Below are 12885 nucleotides of genomic sequence, written 5' to 3' on the forward strand. Positions count from 1 at the left end.
TTTTGAGTGATGCTGGGTCACAATTTTAGTCCTTCTGTTTAAACAGAGTTATCAAATACCCCAATCAAAGCTTTGTTTTGTCTTTAAAGTGTGTGCGGGGAGTCTTCTGTTCAGTGATGGCTCAGTTCAGCTGTAGCTCTTTTGCTACTCCGCAAGAAGGTTTTTGAGGTTTTGAACATTTTAGAAACTCCATATGAAGACACCTTACTGAGAATTTGCTATTAATACATTCACGACAGCTTGCGTTTAAGGATAGTGCTCCTCTCCACCAAGGCATTTTTTTGATACTTTGCCAAAGAATGGTGGTATGGATTTGTCATAGACCAGCTTGACAGCAAGATTTATTCTCTCTATATTCCTATTTTAAAACAAGTGTTATAGATGAGAAACACACACACACAAAACCCATTATTTTTCAGGAATGTTTTCGTTTTAACTACATATTTCTCTATAAAAATACTGTTTAAATCAGGCTTGAAGGTTTCCTGAGTGGCTTTTTTTATTATTTTTATTTTGCTTTGTTTTGTTGGGTTTGTTTGTTTCCTCCTGAAATGTTGTCCTGTTAGGAATAAAAAGAGGATTCAGTTTTTTCTTTGCAGGAAACTGGAAGCTTCCTCCTTCCAATCAGCCTTATTTTTTATACTGGGTAGAAGAAATCTACTTTACATTTTTCCTAGATAGTGCCCTTCGGGGTGTATTTGTAGAGTTTCACAACCCCACCCACTGTATTTTAAATTGATACAACTTGTTTTCTCACACACACACACACTGATCCAGTTAAAATGTAAAACCATTTTGATGTATATAAAGTTATGATGTATCTTAAAGGCTCAGAAAAAAACACAAAAATTTTGAAAACATAAAATAGCATTAATTCTGATTATGGGGAAGCAAACAAACAAAAAAACATAACTGATTAATGCTTTGATAAGCAGGAGCTCTCCCAGAGAGCTCTGCCTCTGGCTGGTTCACAATGCAGGACAGAGAACACCAACCCCATGTTTTCCACCAAAGTTGCCTTCCCAGCATGGTGAGTGAGGACTCCCACACTCGAGTGCCGCAAGGCTAACCCCCACTTAATTCCTTCACACTTTAGTCCCAAACACACCCCCAGCCCACTTCAGGCTCCTCCATCACCCACATGCCCCAGAACAGCCCCATGGAGACGTGAAAGGATATCTCGTAGCCAGCTCCAGCCTCGAATACAACCCAAAACACTTCCCTTGAAAGAGCCCTGTTCCCCAAGGAGGGAAAGCAGAGACAAGCTCTCTTTAAAACATGCAGTTCCTTTTCTCTCCTCTCTTTTCCAAAGGGACATTTGGGGTGCTGCTGCCCCAAGCTAGGGGCTCTCTACCTCTTTCTGCTCTAGCAGCATGGGAAGGAAAGCCAACCATTAGCTGAGGACTATCATATTGTCTATTGTCTTCTGGTCAGATGCTGTGTTGTGCAGCTACATAACACCAGATGCAGCTGGCGCTCAGCCGCACAATTTTGGTCTCTGTTATAATTAATGAATACTCATTAGCATACCAAAGGAATTAAACATTCTCATCCTATTCTCATTACATCATATTAAGACAGAATAGTCTCTTCCTAACACTGTTTGTAAGCCAGACTTCAATTTTCTCACTCAGGTTAAATAGCACCTCGCTCTGTTTTCCCACTGTGGTGAGGCCTCTTTGTGAAGTAATGTGCCACTCATTGTAATTAGCTGAATCTCAGGCTCTCCTTATTTGTTATTGCTAAGCTCTTAGTTTACACCCTGGGTTTTAATGGTTTTTGGTCAAGAAATTGTAACCACAGCTTTTCTGAATAGAGTGATCCTTGTTGGAAAAACAAAACAAAACGAAACAAAAATTAAAATGAAAAAAATAATAATAATAATAAAAAAAAGACCACAACCTTGCCTCCACCTCAGAAGGAAGTTCTTGAACCCCAAACCGAAGGATAAATCAAAACTACAAAATTTGATACACTCTGTCTCAGTACTCCTTTTAAGCCTGAAAATTCTGCTAAAATTGATTTTCCACAATGCTTTTGCTTTTGTCTTGCATAATTCTGATTACACTGCCAAATGATCTTGTTTCTTCAATCATAGTCCTCAGCTTCTCTGGTATAATGTGTATTTTTCATCAGATGCTCTATAAAACCTCCCAAAATATTTGATATTTTGCCAGAATTCATTTTCATTTTACTTCTACAAGCAATCCTTATAGAAGCAGATAAGCCCCTGTGTACAATTTTAATTCCAATTAAAAATAATATCAATCCATTGGCCTAAAAAATGTAGGGTTTAGTATAGCTAAAAAGGAAGAACAGATAACTTGACAATGTAAATAGCTTTAAATGTAACAATTTCTAATGTTTTTCAAAACAAAATATTTCACTGCAACTGCCTATTTCAAGTGTGGAATTATATTTAACAATTCATGTTTTACAACTATCTGAACTGTAGGTTACAAATTAAAATTAAATACAGGAGTAAAAATCCATAAGAAACCATATAATTCTTCATTATTTTTGTAACTAACTGGATATTCTGGATTTCCAGCTTTAGTTAAAAGTTTGAATCAAGCCTTTCATACATTTGTCTCTAAGGTTACTAGATTTTGTTGTTTTTCTTTTTGTTTGTTTGTTTGTATGCACAGCACTTTATTTCAGAATGAAAGCTCTGAATACAGCAACATATTTCAATAAAATGTCTCTTTACCACACTATTACTTACTTAGCTCCCTTCTAATGGTGGGAAAAACCCTCTTAACAATGGATCCTATGCATTATTTCATTTGTCAAATGTATGTACCAAAGGGTGATAGGTGCCACTGGACACAAAACAATGCAATTCTTAGTTTGTTTTATGCTTCATTCAGAATATGAGATGATCTGCCCATTTATTAAACCAACTCTTCTACAGTATTAACAGTTTTTCTTTTCCAATGCATATATTCCCTTTCCTTTATTCAGTTATGTTAGAGCATTTACAGGTGTTGCCGGAGCTGTAATTTCTGCCAGCTGGTCTATCAGCTGCAGTGCCTTTGAGTCAGCCACTGAGTGCCCTTACAAAGCTCCCCTTCCTCACCTTTGACTAGTTGGAGAATAGCAAGAAGACCATAACACTTGTTATTTCAAAAAATGTTTTTCTTATCCCTGATGTAACAATTTCATGTCTTTGCCTATCAAATTGCATTCCTGTTACAGTGTTCCTTTACTAGCAGAGAAGACCCTGAATCTAGTGCAAGAATCAAAGCAAGAGGCTTTAGCAGACAGCTCCTCTACAGAAAGCTGCAAAGGCTCTGCCCTGCGTGTAGGACTGGACTATCCACCTGTAAGAGGTACCTACCTCCTACCTAAGCCCTCTGGACATCAGCTGTCCTTAGGGAAATATTTCCTGAGTATTTTCTTAACAGTTATAATCCCTTTGCTGGTTTTATTGATCAGAAGCCTTTTTATTTATTTTTTCCTCCTTTTTATGTTTTGTATGGTCATGAAATCTTAAATTGGGCTGTTAGCATTTTATGGGATATTTTAATTAAGAAGACTTGTATGTATCATTTGTGTCCTCGTTAAACCAATCTTGTTGTTAATTCAGATTTATGTAAAGGTAGAACATTGCATTTCTAAACTAATTACACAGGCAAGAAGTCTAGTTCCAACTTTAATGGAAACTTTGGACCATATACACTCACATGGTTTAAATTTTCTTAATTCTGTCCAAATAGCTGAGTAACTTAATCTAACAGCACTGTAATTTTCAGGTGTTGGTTTCCTTCTAGAAAACAGGCATTTATTTTACTTACCACTGCAGAATTTTGGAAGTGGGTTTGTAGGAGGCATGTTTTGTTACCTCCTGGTGAGTGAATCACCAACACTTCTCATCAACCTACCTCCAAGAAGCCAGGATCCTTCTCAACTTTCATGTATGAAATGCGACAGATATAAGTTTAAATAAATCCTTTCTTTTCTTTTCAAAGATGCAGCCACCTTGGAAGTTGCGACTCTCCTTAGCCATATCCACGGGCTTCCAATCCTCAGAAGCACTCTTGAAATCGTTCAAAGGGAAAAGAGGAGTGATCTTAATGGTACTGAAGGATGTTTTGCAGAAGATGTACCAGTAATCAATACTGGTGAGGTTCGTCCTTCCCCAGAGGCAACTGACTTGACAGCAGGACTTGAAGTAAATATAAAATGCTAGGATCACCGCACCTTGCCTATGTATGTGTTTTTAGGCTGTGCAAAAGAAACCTGCATTCAGTCTCTTTGGGTCAGTCTTCCCTTTGCGTCAGTTTCTTCAGTAATATCTAACAGACCTGCAAGGAGGGATACTAGGTCATACCTTGCATCCTCTGCATTTTATTAAAGGAGTGAACACTCAATGCTCCCAATTTTCCATGGAGAATCTTTGGCTTCAGATCAAATACAAGCTCTTCTGTCTCAAAAGGCACCTTTTCTCAACTAAATGAATCTAACTGACTACACACTCAAAATAAGTGCCAAAGCTGAGAGAACAGAGGTAATCACCTTCATTTTCAGACATGGGTAGATCTACATATGACAAAAACATAGGAACAACAAGCAGTTGGTTACAGAAAATCATAGTAAATGTTGATCAAATTAAGTCATTAATATTTCTGTCTTTGCTGCAAAAGGATTAAAACACTGAATTTAAAATAATCAGCCTTTTTATATACTCAACAACCTGGAAAATATATTCCAATTGACATACACTTTCTCCTGATCCTGTAATATAACTGAAGTTTCAATATGACCTACAGCTTTCACAGATTTTGCAAGTCCTTACAGCAGAAAAAGGATAGAGGAAATCAAGAAGGTAAAGATAAGCTCTAATAAGCAGTAAATGGATATGTTGATTCCCTAGGTTTCCATAGATTAGTAGGTCTAGTGTAGTAAGTGTCACATTGTAAGGACAGCTGAATCAGACAGTAGTTTTTCAGACATAAAATATCATCACAGTGCTTAACAATAGGTAAGCTACAGAAAAATCTATGATTTTCATGCCATTTCTGTGCAATGTGTACTAATTCCTGCTCAATACTATAGGTCACTTAGACTAATTAATGAGTGACTGCCATTTGCTGTGTATGTAGAGTCTGACAGTTAACCATATTTAGTTGTGCTGGAAGTGGAAGAAACATTTGAACTGGTTAGCAAGAGTAAAGATAGCTCTGGACCTCACCTTGTACCAAATCCTTTAGTCTAGCTAGAATCAGAGGCTGATTCTGCAAATACTTTTTGCAATTTAACTCATACTTAAAAATTTCATAACAACCAATCAATCTAGGTCTGATGCTTGCCTTTTTATACACATTTATGTAAAAATAACTGTATTTGTAGGACAGCATGAGAAATATTAAATATATTAAAAGCAGACCACATTTCCACATAGATAACCCACATTTCAGATAACACATACTTTTTAAACATACCAGTCCTGGCAAAAACATTTCTACAGAAGTCATGTCCTCATGCCACCTTCATATTCAGGTAAATTGATCAAAATGGAAGGTGAGATGCTGGTGTAGAAAGAGTAAGGAATGGAAGCCTGAAACAGAGTGGTGTGGGGAAAAAGGAGATAGGGTGTGGGTTCAGAGATAAGGGATATACTGCCAAAGGCATGGATCCAAGATAAAATATTTCCTGAGCACATGCATAACCCTATTGCTGAGACACAAGCCTTGCTTGTTTGCTTTTGCAGATAACTAAAGGAGATATATGTGAAATGTGGTAAATCTGAACACACTGGCTGTCTCACAGAGAAACAGCCAGTGTGTGTTGATAAGAATTAACCTCCTCACGTAGCCTGGCTGTACACTCAACACGTGCATACCCAATGTGGCTTGTGCACACTTGCCTGAAACTTTTTTTTTAACGGTCTTATCATAGTACTCAAAATATGTGCTATAAATACCACAGAGTAAGGTCATATTTTGTGGTGACCCTGGGGCAAGATTTCCTTGCACATTAAAATTGTATTAAACTAAATGAAAAATAGTTAAAAATGCTAATAAAACAAGATAAATACTAAACATTAAAAGAAAGAGACTTTTCAGGGGTCCATAAAGCCATATCTTTCAGTCAAATTATTTGCATCATAATAAATGCTAACAGTTAAAGAAAATATTCTGGAAGAAAATAACAAATAAAAAGCTTCAGGTGATTTTTCATTATGTTAAAAACAATTTCCATTCTTCATAAAATATGTAGAACTTTGCATCTTAAATACTGTAAATTACCTTCCAAAAAATACTTGTTTTTAATCTTGAAAGAAATGAACTCTTAATTGGGTAGGAAAGTACTTGGAGTATATCCAGAAAGAAGAAATTACAGCTATTCTCATGTAAGCTGCACAGCATCTGTCAGGAGTTTTCACATACCTTCAAGAAGATACCTCAAATTAAGTCAACATTGCACTTGATTTCAGTGATCAGAGTTAATATTCTGCAAACCCAAGCTGGCTGCCTTGTTTATTTCATAGTTTCAATTTCTATTGCTGTAATTCACCTTGGCAAATAAACACATGTATGAGGGGCTCACCCTCTGAATAAATAATAAAATTTCACTTGTCAGGATCTTCCTTTGCCTTGAATGAAAAACATATCACCTCTTTGAGATGCTGTTGAATCTAAATCCTGTTGCGACAGACTTAATAAGCAGCCCTAGAATAAAAACTAATGGAGAGTTTCAACTACGTGGCCACCTTGAGGAACTTTAGAATTAAATTGGAGACCAGATGGAAGAACAGGAACATGCACTATACAAAATAATTCTTCATTTGAAGAGTAAAGTATTACTCAATGGCATTATACATTGTTAATAAATTTTCTTTATCTGAAACTATAATTTAATATTTATGTATCTAATTTACATGTGAGAAAGTAGCATATTCTAAAATTAGAGTGTAACCAGCAAACTATTAACTACTATAAACAATACCAAAACACAACTCAAACAGATTTTAAGGAAACAATAGATACATTTTGGACTGGGGAAAGATTTCAATTGCAGATATTGTTTTAAATACAGCTGTTAAATATGTCTGAAAAAAATTCTTCAAGCTCAGAAAGACTTTCTGCTTAGGGAGTCCTGGGTATATACATGAAGACCAAGAGTACACTACCAAAAAGTCCCTTATTGGTTACTAGTAGGTACGGTAATAATAGTAAATGCTGAAATTGGGGGGGAAAAATCATTTTCAATATCAATGTTATATGATGCACTAGACAACATATCCCCTTTGAGCAGAAACTAGAGAAAATATCGTGCCCTTTATTATCTCTGTGGTTTCTTATGTGTAATAGACAGCGGAAGAATTGCACTTATTGTAACATTACAGTAAAGTGTTAGATTGCAGCTCACCTTTTAAAATATTAGTGGCCATAATACTTATGATAGGTTGTGCATTATGCAAAGATGAATAAAGATGTGCATTTAAATTAAAAAACGAGCAACCACTTACAGAACCAACAGTGAGGCTTAACATAACAAACATGCACTAACCCTACACTTATGCAAAACTAAGTTCTTCCAGGAAACTGTAACCAACTGTTGACCTTCCACAAAGGCAAAGGTTTTGTCCCTTGGTAATATGTCTGGACTTTGTAGTCGAATTCCAGTTTATTAGCTCATTGTCTGTAAATGTGCTGTTCCACTGTGATATCCTTTAGCTGCCCTTGAGCTTCTGCAGAATCTGCAATCTCACAGTCACTTTTATTTAAGGTTTTATTGAGCCGCAAAGTAAGTCCCCTTCAGTACTACACAAATAGGCTTCCTTATTCATCCTCTTCAGGTTCCTGTGGTAAAATTGGTGTCTCCTCCTTTAAACAAGCACTAAAAAACCCAAGGATTGTGCTGTAAAGGTGATATTTGCTTTTCTCAGAAGCAATGTTATGACCTTCATCTGGGTAGATCTAGCAGAGGAAAAAGGAAAAGAGTAAATAGTTTTTCAAAGGCTTTTCAAATATTTAGGGCTCTAATTTTCCTTCTCTGATCTTCAAAATGTTTTAGATGACAACAGGACGATAACATTAGTTTTATAGTATCAAGGAAAGGTAATAAAACTCAAAGCAAAATCTGTTCTCTCTTGAAATTTGGAACTTAGATAAAACAACCACTGCAGTGGGCTCTGCAGAAGTGAAAAATTGTATATGCTCAGTCACTGTGCTTACAACAGTTTACTTAGCTGGCACTTACAGTGGTGTCTAGGCACTCGAACCCCATCAACTTCAATGAGGATTAATTACCTCATGCTTTTCTCTTAATATCCCAGATTCTAAGTGTTCAGTAAAAAAAACTTTTTATTCATATTTTTAACTGTCTTCCCATTTTACCTAAAGCCTACCATATCTCCCTTCTAGGTGGATATAGGCAGTTTTATCTCAAGTCAGATGCCACTGGAAATTTCTCCCAAGGGAGGCTGAACAGGATTTTGCAGGCTGAATGAAGAAATACAGGCCATGGAGGTTAGGACAAGACCTCTGGTGGTCTGAGGCAAAAAGATTCACCACATGTTCACCTTTAACTCTGGTAATCACCAGGTGATACAACCACGGCCCTGCCTGAGCAGGGGGCTGGACCAGGTGACCTCCAGAGTGGCTTCCAACCTCAGCCATCCTGGGACACTATGATTCTGTCCTGTGCAAGTCTGCATGCCTGCAGCATGCCCTGTCCTGCTGGCCCCAGCCTGTCCGTCCCAGCACCCTCACCCTCCGGCCATGGAGAGGGGAGCAGAGCTCCAGTAATTTAGCTGCCATTTAATAGACTCAAGTGTTGAGAGGGAGAGGAAATTACTTTCATGTGACCTGAGAGGTTTTTTGGTAAAAAGGGAGTAAAGTAGTGGCATCTGCATATTACAAAGGGTGCATAGGGACTGTAAAGGTGTTGTAGGATAAACAGATGGAGAAAAGGGAGGAGAAAGAGCCCAGAAGAACACAAAGAATATATGGTCCTTCATGTCCATTCTAGCAGTAAGGAAACAGTGTTCTAGCTTCAAATTGTGGTAATACCAGTGTGCTGTGGTAGGGAGTGTCCTTCTCAAGGGAAGAAACAGCAATATGGGGTTAACTGTTGAGCCATGTTTATAGGGCATGCCATAGCTGCACATACCTGCATAGTGTAATTAACTCCAGCTTTTATTAGATGTTTAATTAGTTCTGCTGAATGCTGGAAGTGGACTTTAGCTGCAATACAATGACATTTGGACATTATTAGAACAAAGCAGAGCTAATATGAAATGTTTACCTGTTAAACAGCTTTGACTGAAAACATTTCCAGTGGCTGTAATGACCAGATTTAAGCTGACTACCTCTGTGGTCACACACACAGAGCCCAACCAGCAGAAGGGACGCAGCACGTAACAGAAGAGGTTCTAGAGAGGGAGCTGAAAGCCCAGGGGAAGCTGTGCCTTCCAGGCACTCCGCAAGGACTCCTCTGTCTACCCTTGATTTACACACACTGTGATAGATTAGAGGTGTGTAAAACCATTCTGTTTGAACATCATGATGGTTTATAATTGCGTTAAGGGAAAGCACATCGGATTTTCTACTGCTTGCACAGGGTTATTACAGCCCATACTTCTTCAGGTAATGGACTTTCTGCAGCATATCAGTAACTTAATCTTTGTGTGGTAAAAACAGGCAACTTTATTACCATGTCCTACCCCTGCAGAGCTAAGGCTGCAAGTGGGCTAGGCAGTGTCACTGGATGTGATATTAAGCAAGGGCAGCAGGCAATCAGAGTCATAGTCTCAAACACACTGCATTGCCTAGACAGCTATCAGAATCCCAATTCCCTCTAGCGCTGAGTTCAGAGGGGTAGAAATTGCTGCTGCTGTTTACAATCAGCAAAGCCCAAGACCCTCACGCCTGCTTGGTCACCCAGTACATTGCCTCTGTCCTCCTCCCCAGCTCCAGGAAGAAACACCGGATGGGGCTTGCACCGCACAGCCCTCATCAGTATGAGGCTTATTCTCTAGTCCTACATCAGTTAGGAAAATTCAGAAAAATATACTGCAGGTAAATTTAAATCCGTAATTACAAAGTCTCTCTTGATTGACATATCTTGTAATTACATTAAAAGTGCTAGAACTTACCCTGTTTTCCTTTTTTTTCTGTCTTAAGCTACCATTAAAACTAATGGTGCTATTAAAAGGTTCCCTATGGCTTCAGCTTCAGATGCTTTGGCACTACCTTGTAATTAATTAGCTGAAAAGTTTAACTTCCCATTTGGTACTGTACTTCTCCAAATGTACTGATAATTCTTTCCTCAGTTGCAGAATCTCTATGAATTTAAAATACCATTAAAAATGTACGGTTTTCTATTAATAATTCATATAATACTTTTCAGTAGCTAGATGGTCGTCCACATGATTTAAACAAATTAGAACATATAGCACCTAAAAGGTACAAATATTCAGCAAAGAAAAGCATCATCAGATTAGAGTTAGAAACGACAATTAAAACAGAATACTAAAACTCCTATCAGAGGCATAATACAACTAAAATGGCCTTGCTAGGTGTGTGCCTGATCTCTCTTTGGATGTCTGTTAAAACCTCTGACCCCAAATGTAATTGCATCTGTAATACTTACTATCAGCTGTCCCATGAACTATTAGTAAATTTGCTTCTTTTAAACCATGAAGATTGTGTAATACACTGGATGCCTAGTAAACAAACACACACAAAGGTGTAGGTGTGAGTGAACCGCATTTTGGAAGTAAAACTAACATTTTAATTCACTTGTTTATGCTGACTCACCTGATAGGTATTTTCTTCTTTTGATGGAATACCTAGGTATCTTTCTGAAAATGCTGATGCTGTATAAGTAAAAACAAAACAAAACAAAAACAAACAAACAAACAAACAAAAACATGATTTCAACAAAATTTGGTCTATTTTAAAACTCCTCAGTTCTGACTTACAGTCAGGACAAGTTAATTAAGGCATTAACTAGAAAACAAGGCATTCATTTAAAAAACAGAATACATTTAAAAAAAGGGGCTAACAGAGCATTACAGTAATCTGGTCTGATCTCCCATGCATGACAGTCTGCAACCCAGCATATGCCCAATACTTCACACATAGAACCAAATGTCCTGTGATAGAATAACAATGTGATTGATATACTGAGGAATTTTACCGCTAACTTTAAAAGTTCCATTCTTATTAAAAATTTTGATTAAGGCTGATATATTGGGTTCTAAGGAAATGGAGTGCCTGACTGAATTTTGGTGGAAATGGGAAATAGAATTATTTTGACAAAAATCTGTATTGTTACCAATAATATATCTGTTGCATGTTTTGGTAAACTGTCCCAGTGTTAGCTGCCCTTCATTTAAAGTAGAGAATGAGGTCGTGAATTTAGACCGAGCTGATATTGCTACATTTTCTGCAATTAGTAAAGATGAATAAAAGAGATTCTGAAGAGACTAGCAGACAGGAGAGGGACATGGAATACTCACCATATAACTTCATGTCTGTAATTGGTGCCACCACAGCTCCACATTTGAAGAGCCGTTCACTGGATTTTAGGATCATCGATGTAATGTAGCCACCATATCCCTAACGAAGGAAATGATATTGTGATTTCTGTTTGTTTCTTTCTTTTTAGCAATAATAAAGTTAAAGGGCATTGCTCTAATTTGATGGTATCGTTCTGCAGTATGCATTTATATCTGCAAGAATTGCTTTTAATGGAAATGCAAACATACAGTTAAGAGTGAATAGAGATCTTATTTGGCCTGGTCATGACCTTTAAACTAAGCAATTTAATAACACTGAGTATATTTCAGTTTAATTTCCACAGCTCCATCATGGCAGACTAGCCTACAGTTAGCAAAATATATGAAAATCATAGAGAAAACAACAACCAACCTACCAAAAAAAAAAAGTATTCACTTTTAATATATTTAATGTAGACATTTGCAAATTACTGGGAAACGCTGAGCATTTTGCTGACAGGACAGAGTATGGGAACGGGAAAAAATGTCGAACTGACTTCAGCATGTTCTACTCCTGGCACTTGGACCTTCACAGATTAAATCCTATTGCTATTAATGAAGTTTCTTCTGCAGCATTGTCAAACATCCCACAGAGGGGTAAAAGTCCTGAAGTGCTTTCCAGGAATAAAATCCATATGTAGCCACATTGCTCAATATTATGTTAATCTCTGTGATGTGATTACTGGCCACAAGAGCACCCGGTCAGCTGCTTAGTTACAAAGCAGGGAGCGTGGACAGAATGAAGAAGCTGGGAGACATGGGGCAGAGCAGGGGGAACTCTCTCCTCACCTTACCACATTTTTCTGTCCTTATGCACAGCTCTTCATCATCTCCCTTGCAACGCCTACAACATACCTCCTTGGGAAGAGTTGTGAGACAAAAGAGAAGTCATGAAAGCTTCTCTTCATATGAAAGCTTTAATTTTAGTCCACAGATTTCTTTGAAATGACATTGGCAATCCACATCTGTTCCCCACAGTCATTCTGGACCCACAGTAAATGAAATTTTAAGTTGTGGAGTCTGGGATCAATGATTTTCTCATATATTATGGCCTGTTCAAATACCTCCATTTGCCACCTTTGTTTTCCCTTCATCACTGCTGGAAGAATGATTTTTACAGTTCTTTTCATTGTTGTTTTTCAGAAAGAAGAAATCATCCCACGACAGGGAAAAGAAAAGTGTAAAACATCAGACAACCCCAAAAGAGAATATAGTGTGTCAAATGCTCACACAGGTTTCTTGTGGATATTTTTTGAACCCAGCCTGCTCCTGTCTTCACATCTAAATATTTAATCAATAGCTGAGTTCTCTGGAAGAACTGGAATATCTGGAAATCTTTTTACCTTTGTTAAGAAAAATAGGCCAACGGGAGT

At 37.5% G+C, this 12885-nt stretch overlaps 1 protein-coding gene across 3 annotated transcripts in view; it reads right to left on the reverse strand.

Annotated features, from left to right (window-relative positions):
* Positions 1-6832: 6832 nt before the first annotated feature.
* Positions 6833-12885, reverse strand: part of DPP10 (dipeptidyl peptidase like 10) — a 520390-nt gene continuing 514337 nt past the window's right edge. For all 3 annotated transcript variants that reach the window (XM_050711702.1, XM_050711701.1, XM_035556057.2), the window contains 5 exons: positions 11474-11573; positions 10770-10828; positions 10603-10675; positions 9121-9194; positions 6833-7925 (listed from right to left, as the gene is read on the reverse strand). In XM_050711702.1, coding sequence (XP_050567659.1) covers positions 7788-7925; positions 9121-9194; positions 10603-10675; positions 10770-10828; positions 11474-11573 — 444 coding nt within the window. In that variant the 3' untranslated portion in view covers positions 6833-7787. The remainder of the gene's footprint in view (positions 7926-9120; positions 9195-10602; positions 10676-10769; positions 10829-11473; positions 11574-12885) is intronic.

Source organism: Cygnus atratus, chromosome 6 (genome assembly GCF_013377495.2).
Source record: "Cygnus atratus isolate AKBS03 ecotype Queensland, Australia chromosome 6, CAtr_DNAZoo_HiC_assembly, whole genome shotgun sequence".
Lineage (NCBI taxonomy): Eukaryota > Metazoa > Chordata > Aves > Anseriformes > Anatidae > Cygnus > Cygnus atratus.